Below are 19,113 nucleotides of genomic sequence, written 5' to 3' on the forward strand. Positions count from 1 at the left end.
CCGGTCTTGCTAATCCCAAGACATCGGACTTTGTCGGTATTCGTTGGTGCAGGTGGATCAACGTTGGAGGCTTCGTGTTTTCGAAGCTAGCTTTCAAGTAAGAGCCCATTCGGTCGGGCGAAGCACGCTCCAAAAGGTAATCGTTTTATCTTAATCTTGTGATTAATTTAATTATGTTTATGGTTTCATTTATTACGAGTGCGGTCTTGTTTTTGGGTTTGGTGGGTTTGTTTTCGTGGTGAGTCGGACTCACCAAACCCAAACAAATTATTATTAATATTAATAATTATTAAAATTTTTTTTAATATTAATAATTATTCAAAATAATAAATTATTATCATCAATACAATATTAATTATTATTATTATTGAATATTAATTATGTTTATTATTTGAAAATAGAGCAGAGCAGTGCAGAGTAGAGCAGAGCACGGCTCAGCAGAGTAGAGCAGATATAAAGAACAGGGCCTAAGTAACGACGTTAGGGTAAGAAGTAGAAGTAATTTTCGACGTGGCTAAGGTGTACAGTCATCAAGAAATAAGGGCAGAGGCAGCAAATGAAAACGGGTTTGAGTTACAATAGTACCCTTACGTAAGGGGTGAAATGACGGTTTTAACCCGATGAGGCGATGATAAACGAAATAAGTTTATCACGAAGATCAACAACTCAACAAGTGTTTTCCCTTGTGCGATCATAATCACTGCTCTCTTCTTCTTTTGCACCAAAAAAATACATATATTCACTTTCTTCCTCCCCATCCCCGAGCATTCTGATCTCGAGATCTATCATCAATGGCGGCACCAGATCTTCTGTTCAGTCTACGGAATAATTTCTACTTGGGAGCTTACCAATCAGCCATCAACAATAGCGACATCCCCAATCTTTCTCCTGAAGATGCAATCGAAAGAGATTGTTTCGTTTACAGATCATACATTGCTCTTGGCAGCCACCAACTTGTCATCAATGAAATTGATTCTTCTGCTGCCACTCCTCTTCAAGCCGTCAAACTTCTCGCTTTCTATCTTTCATCTCCCGATAATAAGGTCCCTTTTCTCAGATCTCGCCAATTTTCATCTTCTTTTTTCTTATTATCGATAATTTCTTGTTCTAATTGCAACTAGATTAGTGCTAATATTTCGTAATTCATGTTTTCAATTGCTGTAATCTAAAGGGTATTACACAATCGTAAGGTTCGTTTTGATGGATCAAAGAATTGATTTGATTTTTGTAGCGTTTTAAATCTTAGCAGTTGGGATCTCAATTTTGTCGAATTTTGAATTACTGATACTATGATAAGGGATGTATAGATGTTAATTACCGTGAAATGGGTTGATATGATTGCAGGAATCGGCGATTTCGAGTTTAAAGGAGTGGTTAGCGGATTCTGCCATTGGAAACATGCCGACCTTGAGGCTTGTTGCTGGTATTATATTTATGCATGAACAAGATTACAGTGAAGCTTTGAAGCATACTCATGCTGGAGGAACTATGGAATTGTTAGTATTCCCACATTCTAAGTTGCGTGTTATTAGCTTAATATATTAGAGGTTATAGGGTCATACCATTATAGCCACACAGGCTTTGTTATTTCTCCTAAAAACCTTATGCTAAAATGAGTTATATTGTAGAAGTGATCATTTGCGGGCTTAGGCGGGTAGCGGGCCAGGCTTATTCCTAATTTTTTGTTCAACGGGCTTTATGTAGCAAACCTGAACCCTTTAAAGTATATTGGCATTTGTTGTCGGTAAGTTGAACAAATTACTTTTGCAGAAACTTATGTATAGAGGTGAAAAACAAAGCTGGGCTATTGCTTATGAGTTATAACTGAATGCTCCAATTTCATGTTAATGTGGCTTAGATCGGAATCTGTTTGATTTATGCTTGATCAGAGACAAATCAACGTCTGTGTGCTATTATTATGATTCCTTGTTAACACTAAAAATGAAAAAGATGTAGGACTTTTTATGTGTATGGTTTCGCTGTTACTATATGCTGAATATAATGGAAACATTGCACATACTCTTGGCAAGTCTTATTTGGTTGTGTGAAAGATGTTTTCCTGTATCCTGAGGTTTGCTTCCTCTCTCACTGTCTTACACAGGCATGGATTGAATGTCCAAATATATATCAAGATGCATAGATCAGAGCATGCAGATAAACAGTTAAAGATTATGCAACAAGTTGATGAGGACCACACATTGACTCAACTTGCTAATGCCTGGCTAAATTTGGCAGTGGTAAATGCAGCTGTTTTTCTGTTCCTCTTCCAGGTACATGAGATGACCGCTAAAGATGCGTTTTCTTTGTTATAGGGGGGTTCCAAGATACAGGAGGCATATCTCACCTTCCAGGATTTCTCTGAGAAGTATTCAATGACTGGATTGATCCTGAATGGCAAGGCTGTCTGTTGTATGCATATGGGAAATTTTGATGAAGCAGAATCACTGTTACTTGAAGCTTTGAACAAGGTAAATTGTTTGAATTACTTAAAAGATTGTGGGTATTGAGACTATTGACCATTTGGTTTGGTTGTATGTGTGGTAATGATTCTGACATCTTTTAAAGATTTTCTGATTTTTTACTGGAACTTGTCTATATTTTAAATATATTACTGTAGGTTGTCGTTTCCTCTTATAAACTGGAACATGACTAGTATAAACCCTATTTGATTAGAAGCTTGGACATGTTAAGATATATGAGTGTTGCCTCTAAGTAGTGGATAGTATCATCAATCAAGGGTGCTTTTTGATATGACTTATTAAATTAGGAAACGATTCATATGAGATACGGAGGCTATAATTGGGTCAACATTAGATAACTTTTGACTTTAATTGTTATTATTAGTATACAAATTAGACATAATAAGTTCAGTGTTCTCTTAATTATTCATCATTTAGGTAACCATAATCAGCTTTAAGTTCACTTAAATTAAATGCCACATCATCATAAGATAAAAAATTTGCTTTACTAAAATTTGCCTTCCTTGCTGTGTTCTTGCTATCATCTAAATGTGTTCTTTTGAATTTCTGAATAAATGGACAGACCATTATCTTCCCAAGCCAGGTTTAAAACTGTAAAATAACAGTCAGAAATCATGATTTTCACATTTTGAACATTAGATCACAAATGCCGCTGCTAGGAGCTGTTGTTAAGGTTTAGGTTTTGACATTGGCAAATGGATAGATTGATCAACAATGGATGTTTTAATGAAACCAAGTTAATGCATCTGTTTCAACTTTATAACCTTTTGGAACTCTCTTTCCTATACAGCTGCTACCACATCAATGTTACCTTAGTTTGTTCTTCTGCTCGTTACTTCTGTAAAGTGCTGTGTTTCATTCGCTTGATGATCTCAGGCATTCAAATCTTATGCTAAATGGTCCTAAAATAATCTGTTAAGTGTTAAGAATTCATTAAGACTAATACTCCACAATCTACGTTCTTTTTGCATTTTTCTCTTGATCATCAGTGCTCTCCTATCATACACCAAGTGATACAAGAGCATCTATTTTATGTTCGTAGAACAAAATACCAATAAGAATCATGTGCCAAATAGGTAACCTCCAATTACAAGGTTTTTTTGCCGATTGTTTGATTAAATCCATGGGGGGTACATGGGAAGTTTTGGATAACAAAAGGTATACTGCTCCTTTAGTCTTTCATTCTTGGGAAACATGTTGACTCTATCACGGAAATTGTTCTGGTCCACAGAAATACCTGATAACATATTGTTTAACTTGTGTCTGATGAAGGATGCAAAGGATGCTGAAACATTGTCAAATTTGGTTGTGTGCTGTCTTCACCTTAGCAAGCCAACAACCCGATACCTGAGGTAATGGCTAATCGCGTAATCCACTGCATTGTTATACTTGGCCTTTGTTACAAAAAACTTTAATATATTTTGTGGTTGTGATATTATGTTACTTAAGTAGTGCAGTATATAACTATGTATCACATTTTTGTACTTAAATTCTCTTGCTGCTCTTGGTAGTCTTGGTAGTTGGTTCTAACTTCTTTACTGGACTATGGGTTTTACTTCTATGCCTCAAAAGCTACTTTTGGTTGTATGTTTCATGTAGAGCAATGGTAAAAAACCAAGAGTAAGAACCATCAGAGTGTAGGGATAATTAACTTCGTTCTCTGAATGACACTGCCATTTTATATGTTTTTTTTACCTGTGCCAAGAACCAAAGCTGTTTATAGCCTAGTGAATTATAAAAGTTGCAAGACTATCTTAATCATCCTAGAGTTATTACCTCATCTCAGAATAGGTTTAACATGCCCTGCGTGCTGCATATGCCAGACTTTCTTTCCTTAATTCTGTTTTCAAAATCCTTGTAGACGTAATAGCAGTAATGATCATCTTTTTATAAAAAAAATAGAAATAAAGTTCCTTTCCATGTTTTATTTGATAAAATTTTGGTTTTTCAATTAGACATCGGTATGTGTTAAATCATCTGGGAAGGTCAGAAGGTTCACTTAATATGCTGCACTGCGTCTCATTCCAGATTCATGATTTCTAGCCTAAAATTATTTTACTACTTTTAGCGTTGATGATGTTGAATCATTGCCCCTGAAGTCTTTCGATTATATAAGATTATAAGACATGATCTTTCATTTGTACCCATTTTTTGCAAATTCAATACAAATAGTAGTCTCACGTCCTTTATGTGTCCTATGCTATGTATTGTTGCCATTTTTGTTTTAGCAATATAATAATTTTGATCCTGTGCTTAATTATTGCATTTCCTGTCTTTACTTGTAGTAGTGTACTTGCAGTTGCTAGGTTCTATTGTAGGCAATTGAAATTGAAATCTTTTATTGTTTTGAAAAAGCTTATATTATTGATCATCAACTTTTGCAGTCAGTTGAAGGTTACACATCCTGAGCACATGTTCGTGAAATGTTTGTCTGATGCAGAAGACAGTTTTGAGAGGGCAGTTCAGTCAGTTGCATAAGAAATACATTGCTTGTGGACTTGGTCTAGTATCTAGTTAATTGGTTTTTTTTGTGAACTAAGTCTATTACATTGTTGTTTCTCTTTTAATTATCCCTGATATGGGATCTTCCAACTCCACAGGGACAAGAATCAAATAGCATGTTATGATAGCTTTATGTATGGAACGGCATGAGACTTTTCGAAATTGTTTGTAATTCTATATTTTTTTTTTCACTATGTACTTCTTTCGTTCCAAATTGTTGATACATATAACTAGTTGGTAAGTTTTTTACGCATTTTTTGGTGTTGTCGACATTACCCTTTTTCTTTTCTCTCCTTCCTCATGAACATATCTCTCCTCTCAGCCACTGGTCCACAAATTCATACTCCTGATTTAAGCCATTTTATTAAGTAGCCCACTACTAGGACTTGGTCTATTAGTCTAAAGACAAACCTACATGTAACATGTTCCATGACCAAAACCTTCTCTGTCTAGAATATAGAGAGATGTTCACTCTCTAGTCACTTACTAGAGAAGCAACTTACTACCTCCAGTTTCACATGTCTATTGCGAATCAATCTTTTCATTTTACTCTTCCTAGTTTAAACAAATCTATGCCTTTGCACGAAACACACCAAAGCCTGAATAGAATGGGAATTGCAATTTTCCGGCTTCCGGAAGATAGTCCGGAGGATATGGATAAGTACAATCTAGCTGTTGTAGCAAAAGTTTTAGATGCAAGGGAGTTTTCTGAAATTCAGTTACAAACATGGGTGGTTAACCTGTGGAAGACGAATAGAGCTGTCATACTGCAAAAGGTGAGTCACTCCAAGTCCTTGTTCTTCTTCTGTACGTCTTGGCAAGACAGGGAAAACCTGATAGCCATGGGGACATCTGCTTACAAGGGAGCACTGGTAGTGTTCAAAGAATGGATTATGGGATCAAGAGTAGAGCAAATGGACTTTATAGAGGCAGCTATATGGGTAAGAGTTGAAGGCCTACGAACAGAAGAGTGCAAACCACAGGTAGCAAGAAGAATTCTAGGCAAGATAAGAAGATTAATAAGACTCGATCATGAATCAGGATATGACAGACGTCATAGTATCATCAGAGCTAAAGTTGTAATCCCTGTAGAAAAAGCTCTGATCCCTGGGTTTCTATGAGTACTTTGAAATAAAGGCACTATGGATCTTCCTGTGGTATGAAGGGGTGTTTACTTTTTGCAATGGCTGTGGCAAGGTTGGACACAGACAACCAGGATGCAAAACACCCCTGCACCTAGCACAAAGGGAGGTGCGCTACAGAATTAGAGGCTTGTGTGGTCCTGGTAATGAATTGTTACTTACTAGATCACTAACTCCTCTGTTCTCGAAAAAAGTCATGGGATTGTAGGATATTGAGAGGTTTAGGACAACAAGGGTGAATCTGAGAGTATATCCCTACCCAAGTCCTACTTCACAATCACCTGAACATACTCCACCTAATGATCATTTGGATAGGGATGGTTAAGAGGATAATCCTTCAGAAAATAATGGGTCAAATAACCAGAGTGGTGGAAGTTCAGAACAGAGTGCACCAACAAGCTCATCATCAAACAACAGCTCCGATGACCAGGACAATCCAGGTCCTAGTAATAGGGTGCAGAATGTGTTGCTGCAGATGGGTATACAACTGCAAGTGAATGCTGAGCCAAGGGATAACCCAGGAAAGAGCAATGTCCAAATGGGAGAAACATCTCCCTGCTCGCAAGAGGAAACCCAAATCTTTGCTTGAAAAGGTGTTACTAGAATCAATTCGATCATCATCCCCGCCTTACAAAAAAGGGCAAATTAAACCTTTGGGAAAACTGGATGAAATGTGCTAATCATAAAGATATGACAGCGCCAGTAGCTAGGGGATATGCAAGGACATGGTGTGCGAGATCAGGACCTTACACAACCTCAAGCTCGAGGGAGCGATTTAAAAGACGCAAATTGGAGATGGAAACAGAGCCATCTCATCAATCAAATATGTCTATAAACTGCGAAACTGAAAGGAAGATGTGCAAAAGAAAATCTCCACCAATGGTTAAGCAATGGGAAAGTCAATCTGGAAAGAAGAGATGTGATAACCAGGCCAAAGAAGATACTGAGGAGCAGCATTTACTTAAGGAGGGAGAGGAGAAGAGTCTAGTGAAGACATGGCCCGAGCTTGAATTTTCCGGTGACCGGAATATGTGGACTGCCGGGGAGAAACTGACTGGTCAAGGTACTCTTATTTTCTCAACCATTTTTACAGATTATTTATTAGATGAGACCTCCCTGAATCAGTTGACTAAGACTTTTTCCTTGACCCCGATAGTCAAATAGTCTATGTTAGATGATTAGTCCAATTTTTTAAATTTGCCTCCTACTATATAAGCAATTTGCTCTCCTTAACTACCTGGATGAAGAGAGAATTTATGGCAACTACTAATTTGTTCCTCCCTGATATGGGTGCCACAACCACCTGCATTTATGTTAATTCCCTTCTTATCTTCAGTTTAAACTCTCCATATTCCCTTTAATGCTTTCCTTAATTATATAAGAAAACCCCCACCCTTTACGAAGAACTACCAGTTTTTTAATCCCCACCACTTGTCTTCTTCCTTACCTTTTCAACCTATCAAACCACTTCTAATAATGGAAATGTCTCCTGCTTTGGGTCCCAACAAGGAAATTGAAAGTGATGACACTTTCTACCCTATTTTCTTAGATACTGACCGCATTATCCCCCATAATTGACCCCTCAAGTGATGTTTTCAAGCCAAAGTTAACCCTAACCGCCTTATGGATAGCACAACTGGAGCTATCTTTCCCTCGTGCAACAATTAACCCTTCTATCCTACTAGGCAACCTTCCAGCAAACTCCCCACCAAAAAACACCCCTGTTCAGAACAAGTTGGAGGACGGGAAGGACTTAGTGCCAGCTTCACATCTATGGCTGAAATTGAAGGGAGTAGCCCATGACTCGGACAACTCTGGCTATTCACAATCCTGGTCGGACGGTGCTTCTGTGGAAACAAGGGAATTAAAAAATCCCCCTAACTCCCCTGCTTCAGTGAATTCTTTTGCCACCGCTCTGTCATCGCTGTCTTCTGAGTCGTTTGACTCCATTATGAATCTAAAATTTCTTGAGATGAAGAATGAAATAGAATCGGAGAAGGAGGTGGAAGACGAGTTCTACTCGCACGAAGAGAAGAAGATGCTTTACAAGAAGAGGAAGGGGATGAGACTCGTGAATGAGAAACCGTAGAAGAAAAAAATGGCATGCTGCAAACCTGGACCACGTGCAACAAGTAAAAAGGGGGGGGGGGAGGGTGTTGGCTCAACTGAAGCGAGTTAGGGTGGAGACGAACAGAGACAATCAGAGTGACAAGAAACTGAAAGCACAACTTGTGTATGAAGGAAAGGGCAAATGGAGGTTTGGCATTGCTGAGGGGGAGGAGGAAGCAAGGACGGAAGGAGGGAAAGGAACTTGGAGGTTTGGGTTAAACTCAGAGGACGACCTATGGGAGAAGTATTCTGATGCTGTAAGTAACAATGACAACTCTGTCTTGATCAAGTTGTTGAAGGCGAAGGGCGCGGTTGTCCCAGAACAGCTTTCGGGGGGGGGGGGGGGGAAATGAAGGTCCTCTCTTGGAATTGTAGGGGGTTGTGTGATCGTACTGCCTCGATTTTCCCTTTTATTTTTATGCTTTCATCTAGTTATAATGTAGACTTTATCTTCCTCTTGGAAACTAAGTGTAGTGTAAGTAGTTTAGCGCCTTTGTTCCTAAAACGGGGCTTTTCGGATTGTACGGGGTCTGACTCGGTCAATGGTGGGGGTGGTAATTTTTTGTGTTGGTCCCACCGTGTTAACGTAGAAGTAGTAGTAGTTAATCGGCATGTAATCCTTTGTAAGATCTAATCTATAAATGGGTCTATTTGCTAATATGCGTTTGTGTATGGTAGTCCGTACTTAGTTGATAGGGAAATGGTATGGAGCAACCTCTCTTATTATCTTCTCCCAATTTCAAACCCGTTAGTGTTGGTGGGAGATTTTAATCAAGTTGAACAATCTTCACAAAAACTTGGAGGAAATCGACAAATACCAGGACTAGCAAACTTTATCAATTGGAAAACAGACTTGGGCCTATCTCAAATACCATCTAAAGGTGTCTAGTATACATGGTCAAATAACAAATCCTCTTAACCAATATATGAAACTTTGGATCGGGCCTATGCTAATATAAGAATGAGTGGCGTCTTGCCCACCCGGATGCCATAACTTGGAATTTACCAATTGTGTTTTCGGACCATGGCCCGGTTATCCTGGACCCAGACCCAAGCAAAGTTAAAAGAAGAAGTCCATACCGAATGGATGCCTGGTGTTTAAAGATGAAAGAAGCCCAATCAGTTGTTGAAAAGGCCTGGGCTGAAGATGTGGTGGGCTCTTCGATGTTTAGAGCATAAAGAAAGATAAAAGCATGCTTAGGCGAACTATGGTCGTGGTGCATACATCATAAAACAAAAGTGGGCCTAAACTGGAAAGTTCTCCAGTTGGAATTGGAAGCCGCCCAATCTAATAGTGAGAAGTTGGGAATGGAAGAAATTGAAAATAGGAGAGCGGCTGAGCTAACAATGTAGAAAAAATGGTGGTACTGGAGACAAAGAGCGAAGTCAAAGTGGGATGCACTTGGGGATCAAACTTCAAGTTTTTTCTATAAAAGAGTTAAAGAGAGAATGACAAGGTTGGAAATTAAAGTCATCCAAAATGAGCAAGGGGAGTGGTTAATGGACCAGAATTTGATCAAGGAAGAATTTTACAAATACTTTAAGGGGATGTATGAAGGAGGCCCATGTCGGGATTCGGAGGAAATGACAGAAGCCCATGAGTGGTTGGAAGCGCTACCAAAATTAACCCAAAGCCAGGCCCAAAGCTTAACAAGGCCTTTCTCGGAGGAGGAAATCAAAGAAGCAACTTTTTCTCCTCACCCCTTAAAATCCCTTGGCCTAGATGGTGCTCCTTTCTATTTTTCCAAGAGCACTGGGATATTGTGAAAAATGAGGTCATTAAGGGAGTTCAATCCTTCTTTTGTAATGGGCATATGTTGAAGGAAACGAATCAAACTTTTGTGGCCCTAATACCAAAGATGAAAAATCAAACCAAAGTCACAGAGTTTCGACCTATAAGTTTGTGCAACACTCTACAAAATTATCTCCAAGTGCATGGTTAATCAACTGAAGCCAATCTTACAGACGGTCATTGGTGAGTTTCAAAATGCTTTTGTGCCTGGTAGGAGTATGGTGGACAATTGTTTCATAGCTCTTGAGCTATTGAACTCAGTTAAGAAGAGGAGAAAGGGTGGTAGATTTGAAGCTATCCTTAAAGTAGAACTAAGTAAAGCATATGATCGAGTGCGATGGGACTTTTTACTTATGATCCCGAAGAGTATGAATTTTCCAAATGAATGGATACAATAGATAGAACAATGCATCAAATCTGTGACCTATGGTATAATGATCAATGGAGAGGCCACCAAACTTATCTTCCCAAAGGTAGGCCTTCGACAGGGCGATCCCCTGTCACCATACCTATTCATCCATCTAATGGAGTACTTATCAAGGAGATTGATGGCGCTGGAGGAAAGCAAAATTACTCATGGAATAAAGGTTTCTGGAACGGCTCCTCCAATTTCACATTTGTTCTTCGCAGACGATGCATTATTCTGCTTCAAAGCAACACCCACAACAATAAGAACAGTGAAAGCAACTTTGGATACTTTTTGCAAGCTATCAGGGGAAGCAATAAACCTTCAGAAATTGGCTATTTTATTTAGTCCTAATACCCTGCCAAGATTCATCAGAATTTTAAGATAGCCCCTAGGAGCAAAGAGCACAAAATAACTGGGCACATACTTGGCCTGCCAAATGGATGTGGATGGAAGGTCCTCTACGAAACTCAAGCATGTACAGGAGAAAATCATAGGAAAGATAACTTCATGGAAGTTTGCTAATCTTTCTATGGCTGGGAAGCTAATTCTCATTAATGGAGTTCTGATTGCGACAGTTCAACATGTTTTCTCGATATATTGGTGTCCCAAAAGATGTGAGAAAAGCATAATGTCAATATTATTAAAATTCTTGTGGTCGAACAAGAGAGAAGGGAAACCAGTATATTGGGAAAGAAAGGAGCTCCTGTATTCTCACAAAAGTGTTGGAGGATTGGGAATGAAGAACATAAGACAAGTAAATAGAGCTCTCTTGATGCGACAGACTTGGAGACTGTACACTCATCCGGAGCTGCTAGCAAGCAAGATCTTTACAGGGAAATATGGAGATAACCCTGTTAGCTTGGGATATAAAGGGAAAGTGCCCGCTCATGGTTCATGGGCAGCACGGAGCTTGGTGAAGGCCACCCAAGAGTTCAAGGTAGGCCTAGGACGAGTAATTGGTGATTGAAGATCGACAGACATAACACAGGATATTTGGGTAGGAAGCAAGAGACTACAACCAAAGAAGAGCTTCTGGGAGATGGGCATCAGCAAGGTGTCGGATCTAATGACAAATAATAGGTGTTGGAATGCAAATCTCATTTGGAAATCTTTTGAGCAAGGGGATGCAAGAGATATCCTCACCACTTGTTTACCTGCAGAGGGGGAGGATAGATTTCTCTGGATGCTAGAAGAGAAAGGAGCTTATAAGTTTAAATCTGGTTATTGGTGGCAGGACTACAAGCTAAGGAAAGGGGAGGAATGTGAGGTATGGAAAGGGCTATGGAAGATTAGAACCTGGCAAAAGTGCATTCTACTAATTTTGAAAATAATGCATAACAAGGTAGCAACGAGGGATAATCTGAGAAAGAGGGGGATGTTGGGTCAAAGTCATTGTGTCCTGTGTGGCATAGAGGATGAAACGGCACACCATTTGTTTAGAGACTGCATCATCACACAAAGAATATAGAGAGCGCGTGATTTGGGTCTGAACTCAACAGCAAATCAGGAAATCAATATGACATCATGGATAGGAGATATTCTAATTAACGCAAGAAAATTGGATGGGAGAGAAGAAAGGATTCAACAGCTTTTTATAGTCGTGTTTTGGGCAATTTGGACCCATAGAAATGATGTAATTTTCAGAAATGTGAGTGTCAGTCCATTATCTATTTTGGATCTGGTGCAGGTACACATTAAGAGATGGGCGAATGTAGAGAAAATCAGGAAAAAGGAGCAACAATTGACTTGAGGTTGTAGGGGTGGACGGGGGAAAATCCCCCTAGTCTTCATGAGAGGAAAAGCCTGAACACAAGAAACCAGCACAATCCTGGTGAATGCAGCATGAAAGCGTAGAAGAGTGAAAGATAAACCTAGATGGGAAGCTGATGTAGCTTAGGTTGAGGATAGCAGGGCAACACAAAATGGAGGGGAAGCTAGGAAGATATTTGCAAGCAGTGCGATACTAGCTGAGGCATATGCGATCTGGTGGGCTATAAAAGAGCAACAATATATAGCTACAGGAATGTAATTATTAAAACAGATTGCGAGGAGGTAGTTAGGGCCTTATAGCAGCCAGGGGAAGCTCTGATGGATATACAAAACATAGCAGAAGATATCACACGCATGTGCAAAAAGTTTGATCTCGTGATATGCATTAAAGTTCAAAGGGAGATGGTGGAAGCTGCTCATATAATGGCAATGGAGGAAAGGAAAAACTAGAATCTGTATCTTTGTTTTGTTCCTATAACCTTTGTAAAAAAAAAAAAAAAGCTCACTACTAGGTAGGGACAACAAAGGTACGTATCTACGTTGAAAAAAAAATTTCGCTAAGTGTTGGAAAAACGTCATTTGCTATTTTAATACTGTTATTTTAAGTTTGAACGTGTAATAGTAAATTTTATACTGTTATATGTTTCTTAATATTGTTTTCGAGGTGTCATTTTGCTCTTTTTAGTAGTACTTATATTATTAAAAGGCTAAGTGTTTGTATTAGAAATAAAGTGATATATTTATACACTGTTATTGCACAAGTGGAATCTATTATTAAGAAAGACAATAATGTTATTATAAATTAAAAACAGTTAAGCTACGAAGAATTGGTACCAGAGCCATACGTTAAAAGTTAAAATAAGTTGTTAATTGTTAAGTAAAGCTGGAGAATACTAGGGCTTATATTGAGCGTAACAAACCTGATTTTAAGCATTATTTTCATATTCTTGAAAAATATTATTAATTTTGGTCTAATCCTTAATTATATTGTAGATCAAATTGGTGAACTAAGATAAGAGGTTGATTATATACATGTTTGTTGTATTAATATTGAAAATAAAATAACAATAACCACCAATGACATTAATAAAAGAGTAAGTGATTTAAATGAACAAGTCAAACAAGTACAACTTGCTTTAACAAACAAAGTTAGACATCAATCTATTAAAGAAGTATCACCTAGTAAGGAAAAAATTGTTCCTTATAAATATAAATATCCTTTTCAAAATCTAGATAAAAATAAGAAGTTTACGGTATCACTCCCTAAAAGATCTACTAGTTACCAAGAAAATAATACAGAAACTAAAGATGAGCCATCATGTTCAGGAGAAAATGATTGAAGAATTGCAAATCATGTTTGATAAAGAAGAAGACCCAGATAAGCTAAATGATAACATGAAAATAGTTTATGAGAAAGGAATTGTTGCGAATAATATAGTAGAGTAAAATAGCTATGCTACTTTAGAGGATGATTTATACCAACAAATGGGATTAATGAAACTAGATGATCTAAACTTTCTACCAACAGAAGTGGTTCAACAAAATATTGAAAACAAACTAGGTAAAAGAGTAATGGATAATAATGATGTTGGAGGAGAAATTATTAATGAAAACATAGGTATCAAGGAGTAGGAAGTTGCACACGACCATGATACATAACAAGAAAGACTACCTGATTTAGTGTAAAGGTCATGCCTAATCAAATACCTAAACAAGAAGAAGTGAATCTTGAACCTATAAGTTAAACTGGTTATAAGCTTAAGTTAGATGGTGTAGGAGATAGACAAGAGGGTTTAGATCAGTGGAAAAATAGCATGAGTAGTGTGCTCAATTTAAACACTGAATGGACATTGGAAAATTTCTTAAACTATATTGAAAATAGTTTTTATGGCTGTGTAGAAGACTGGTATGATGGTATAGATGAAGAAGTCAAAACTACATTCAAAGCTAGTAAATCTCCTACTAGAATGTTTAGACAGTATGTCAATACATTGAGTTAGAATTCATTGGCCCTAAAGCTGATCCTAATGAAACACGAATGGAATATCAAAGAAAGTTAAGTAATTGTCCATCTGTAATATGAAATATGTAGAGGACTATATTACGGAATTTGAAACATATTACTATAAGATTGGTGAAAATGAAATGAATCTTAGAATGTTCTACGATAAATTAACAAGTCCTCTTAACGAAAAAATCAATGAAAAATACCAAAAATGGAAGGAAAAGTTCTTAGCTAGGGATGCTTTAGGAAATAAAATTGCTTTCCTAAAAAAATGGATTGAAAAGAAATGAAGAGAGGTTGCAGGAACTCAACAAATAAAGAGACATATTCTCACTTGTTGGGATTTCCCAAATAACTATGGATGTGAAAGAAAAAACTATTAAAAAGAAATTATAGGAAAAATAAATTTGACAGATCAACTAAAGAAATCTATAATAAGAAGCACGATAAACACAAATATAGAAAACTAAGTAGGTTTTTTAGAAAGGCAACATATTGTCTTGAGAAAAAGAAAACATGCAAATATGGGTCTTGTGGAGAACTAGGACATTATGCTAATGAATGTTAGAAATCTGACCACAAGTCAATGGAAGCCTTAGGTAGTTGGGATTACATAGATATACCAGAAGACGAAGCATTAGAATTGGCTTTTAGTAATAATAAAGGAATAGTAGAAATAATAGAAGAAGAAAATGAGTACAATGAAGAACTTGAAGATAGTGAGTTTGAAGATGAAAATTATGAAGAAATAAAAAACATGATGGAAAGGGAAGTGTTATAAAACTCAGAATCAGAAGATAAGGATAAGTAAAATGACTATAGGTCAACTTAAAAGAACTGAGTATTTTATTGATGATAAAGGCCTAGATGAAATGAACAAAGAAAGTTGGAATTTTCTCCGGATTACTAAAGATAAAATATTTAAAACTTGTTTCTTTAAAACTGAACTAAATACGTATGTGAAGAAATGGAAGGAAGTATAGTAATTGAGGATTGTAAAAGAAAGCAGCATAAATTAATATCATACACTGGAAAAAGCATTAAGAACCTTAAAGAAAAAGGAAATTATAGTTGTATTTGTATTGGTGCAGTGCAAGTATACATAATTCCTTTACAAGATTTTGGTAAAAATGTTAAATGTTTAAGCTTTGTTTGTGATATTAGGCTTAAAGAGTTATATGAGCAGATTATTAGTGGTATCACTTGTAGCTTAAGTCAAGGAACTGTAAGTTATATACGTGAACCTAGATACTATGTGAGCTTAATTAACAGATTCATATGCTCAAAAGTTTCTAGCAATCAAGTTGTTAACTAATGGATCGAACTAAACATGCATAAAGGAACTCGACCTATAAATTTAAGATGGAAGGCAGTCTATTAGTTAATTAACACCATAAATTCATCTTTCAAGAAACAAATAGTAGATGCTAAAAAATGTGAGCAGGAGGAGGCCTTAAGAAGAAAATCGCACTTATAAAAGTAAATCCTAATGAGATTGAAATTGAAAAAATTTGAGAAGAATTCTTCATGAATCCTGCAATAAAAAATAGGTCAAGTAAGATATTAATTGATGAATCAGGATTACTTCATATTAGGTTAACTAATAATCCTAAAATGCAGAAAAGCCTAAGTCAGAACACCAAGTTTAAGTAGACAAAATTCAACTATAATAAGGATGAAAAAACAAGTCATTGAGAAACTCGAAGAAGATGAAGAAGAAATATTGGCTTTAATAAAAATCTTAATGAAAAATATGAAGCTAAGGAAGCCTTAAAGCAACTTGCAAGACATAATATAGATATTGGTTCATGTTCTAATTTAGAAGTGCATGAAGATCTGAATAGTTCTATTAATGATAAAATAAAGGTAATTGGATATAAAACCAAAACTGTGAGGGAACCAGTATATGAAGATGAAGTCAATATGCAAATGGAAGCATGTAATAAAATATCTAGTATTAATCCTAGTAGCATTTATATTCTAATTAATATATGCATTAAAGATTATAATAATTATAAATTATGTGCATATATTGATAGTGGTTGTTTTACATGTATTGATACTAATAATTAAATATTATGTGCATAAATTATGTGCATATATTGATACTAATTAAATTAATTTCAAACAATAAAATTAAAACCCATAAATCAAAAATTATAATTACACAAATTAAAAAAATAAAGGAGAGAGAAAATAAGACTAACCTTTTTGTGTGGGAAATTTTTGGGGATTCATGGGGTATTTATAGAGTAGAAAGTGTAGGGTTAAATTTGGGCTTATAAAAATGTGGGCTTGAGTTATGGGATAGGGCTTAAGTTATGGGTTTTGGAATGGGTTATTCCAATAAGAGTATGTAGGAATAATTTACATTGCCCAATAATTAATAAACGCTTGGCCCAAAACATATTTTACTTTTATAAAACTTTATATTAAAATACTTTAACCCTTTAAAATATTTAATTAAAATACTTGAGCCCTTGACAATAAATTTTATTAATACTTAAATACTTTATAAAAATACATAAAAATACGGGGTATTACAGTCTACCCCCCTTAAAAGAAGTTTCGTCCTCGAAACTTAGGTACGAAAACTTTAAAAACTCGTTTAAAGGCAAATAAATACTTAAAATCTCAAAAACTTTTCTTAATACTTTTAGTTGCTGTACTTTTGTGATATTTCCTTTCTACCTCATCTATTCATTCACACACAAACTAGTGTGTAAAGTAACCAACTTGCTGACCTACTTACACAAAATAATGTGTAAGATAACAACTTTACTAACAAACTTACACAAAATAATGTGTAAACTATTAGACTATCTAACAAACTCACACTAGCATTAGTGTAATAATCAACTTTGGTAATAAACTTATACATCTTAGTGTGTAAAATAATCAAACTTATCGACTAAATCAGTGTAAAACTGACGAAAAAACACTTTAAAAGGCCAAAATTAAGGAAAAAGCGCGTAATTCTATCGCACTCTACCCCCCCTTAAAGAAAACGAGTTACGCCCCCGTGACTCCACTTAACTCAACTTTAGAATCATGTTGATCTTTTCTCATTCCATCTTTGGTAAGGTCATAACACTTCTATGCATTCTTTGTTGCGAACCAAAATTCTTATTAATTCTTACTCATTATACCAAAAATAATAAATTTCCATCTATACTATCTTTCACCCATCCTCGATCTAGTAAAATTATGAAGCACTTTGATATTCGAAACTTTGATTTGTCTAGCTTTTTCATGATCAAATTGGCTGAACTCAATAGATCTCTTTGCAACTCATACCTGTAGTTAATGTTCTTTCACAATGACTTATGAAAATTGTCTTATACTTTACCAAGGTCCGATAATATGCCAAGTTATTTGCCACTTTACCAATTCTATGCAAATTCATATATATTTATATATACTTTGGCTCAAATTTTCTTTCTTACCAAAATTCATCTTTTGTCTTATGGGTTACACTTTCAATAACACTTGTGTCTTGTCCGTTGTTTAACTTGTACTACTCAGATCAAATCCATTCATGCAAATTTTTCTTGCTTCGGTCACTAATGTTCCCCAACATAGTGAAATTTCATGGTTCTTTTATTCCGACCTCAAAATGTTGCCACACCAATGCTGGCTTGTATGGTGACTTTGTTACATCCTTTTCTGAAATTGATACACTTGTTTTCTGCATAAATTCCCCAGTCAAATATTATTTCGCTATTATACTAATGGATGGAGGTTGTAATCGTCTCCAATGTATTACCAAAGTTCTCCTGTATACCTCCTTCTAGGATTTTGAAAGAAACTAGGAATTTTTATCTGACATGATATTTTCAGGAATTCCATGTAATCTCACAACGAATTTGATGTAAGCCTTCGCAAGTTGCTCCATCTTCAAAGTCTCCTTCATCGGGTTTTAAACTTTGCGGACTTAGACAATCTATCCACCACAATCCGAATAAATTAATCACTCTAAACCCTCGATACACCTTTACCCAATCATTTTTGCAGCTTGTCCTTTCCTTGTTGTATTTCACTTTCCTTCCATTATATTTCCTTTAAACTTCTTACTCTTACAAAGTATACTCAAGCTTTTATCTCCATGAATATTAAAATAACATATCCTCTTACAAATTCGATCAAATTCACACTCTCTACTTGATTTTTTTTTTCTTCATTTCCTCAAATATTGTTGGTCTCATGCTGTAGTTACCCCAACATTTTTTTAACTTTCCTTTTCCAACACTTTCGAGGAGATTAATTTCCTTATTCCCCCTTAAATTTAACATTATTAGCAACGTATTTGCCCAATACATTGCTTCTTTTTCAATGACATTGAATGTCTCTTCCAAGGTCCTTTATCAACTCCAATAATTTCTTATTACATATTTAAATCCTTATGTGTGAGAGTCTATCTTAAACTTAAAACTTTAAAATTCATTCACAAATAATCATTAATTTATACGAAGTTATTTCACACTTATTACTTTCCATGAACTTCCAATTATTCTTCTCCAGGGCATTTGATTGTTAATAATCCTTTCGAATCTATCAAAATCTTCCACACCGTTGTCCAACTTAAACCTTAACAACAATTGTTTTAGCCCGGAGTCCATAATTCACCGCTTCTATCCCTGTTACATCAACATTTCCTCTTATCGCAAGGTTTCCCAAAATGGTCCTTTCTCAACCACAACTCACACTCGGGAAAAACTTGCGTGCATTTACTTCTCTCTAAGCAACAACACGTTTTATTACATATGTTCACATCGTCCTTTCCTTCCCATTCTTAGAATTCACCAAAATACCTTCAATGAAAATACTAAATTCCATAAGTCCATGGAAATTTTAGGTGATTCATTATCCCAAAAGGCAAAAATGAAAACTCGAATCGTCCAAAC

General features: G+C 36.1%; 2 protein-coding genes across 2 annotated transcripts; both read left to right on the forward strand.

Annotated features, from left to right (window-relative positions):
* Nucleotides 1–661: 661 nt before the first annotated feature.
* On the forward strand, nucleotides 662–5,176 carry LOC145636046 (coatomer subunit epsilon-2-like). The gene is made up of 6 exons (XM_081687481.1): nucleotides 662–1,043; nucleotides 1,345–1,496; nucleotides 2,102–2,237; nucleotides 2,313–2,468; nucleotides 3,753–3,832; nucleotides 4,865–5,176. Exons 1-6 carry the CDS (start codon nucleotides 792–794, stop codon nucleotides 4,956–4,958), a joined length of 870 nt encoding a protein of 289 aa, XP_081543607.1. The 5' UTR covers nucleotides 662–791; the 3' UTR covers nucleotides 4,959–5,176.
* Nucleotides 5,177–10,870: 5,694 nt separating this feature from the next.
* On the forward strand, nucleotides 10,871–11,401 carry LOC145636920 (putative mitochondrial protein AtMg00310). The gene has a single exon (XM_081688453.1). The coding sequence runs from the start codon at nucleotides 10,871–10,873 to the stop codon at nucleotides 11,399–11,401; it is 531 nt and encodes a 176-aa protein (XP_081544579.1).
* The last annotated feature ends 7,712 nt before the right edge of the window (nucleotides 11,402–19,113 follow it).

This window comes from Chenopodium album, chromosome 6, assembly GCF_948465745.1.
Source record: "Chenopodium album chromosome 6, dcCheAlbu1.1, whole genome shotgun sequence".
NCBI classification, from domain to species: domain Eukaryota; kingdom Viridiplantae; phylum Streptophyta; class Magnoliopsida; order Caryophyllales; family Amaranthaceae; genus Chenopodium; species Chenopodium album.

Excerpts from the sequence above, each read along its gene's own strand:
- LOC145636920 (XM_081688453.1), top strand. The coding sequence starts at position 10,871 with ATGGATGTGGATGGAAGGTCCTCTACGAAACTCAAGCATGTACAGGAG.
- LOC145636046 (XM_081687481.1), top strand. The coding sequence starts at position 792 with ATGGCGGCACCAGATCTTCTGTTCAGTCTACGGAATAATTTCTACTTG. Across the intron at positions 1,044-1,344 it reads TTTCATCTCCCGATAATAAG|GAATCGGCGATTTCGAGTTT; the intron begins GTCCCTTTTCTC and ends ATATGATTGCAG. Across the intron at positions 3,833-4,864 it reads CCAACAACCCGATACCTGAG|TCAGTTGAAGGTTACACATC; the intron begins GTAATGGCTAAT and ends CAACTTTTGCAG.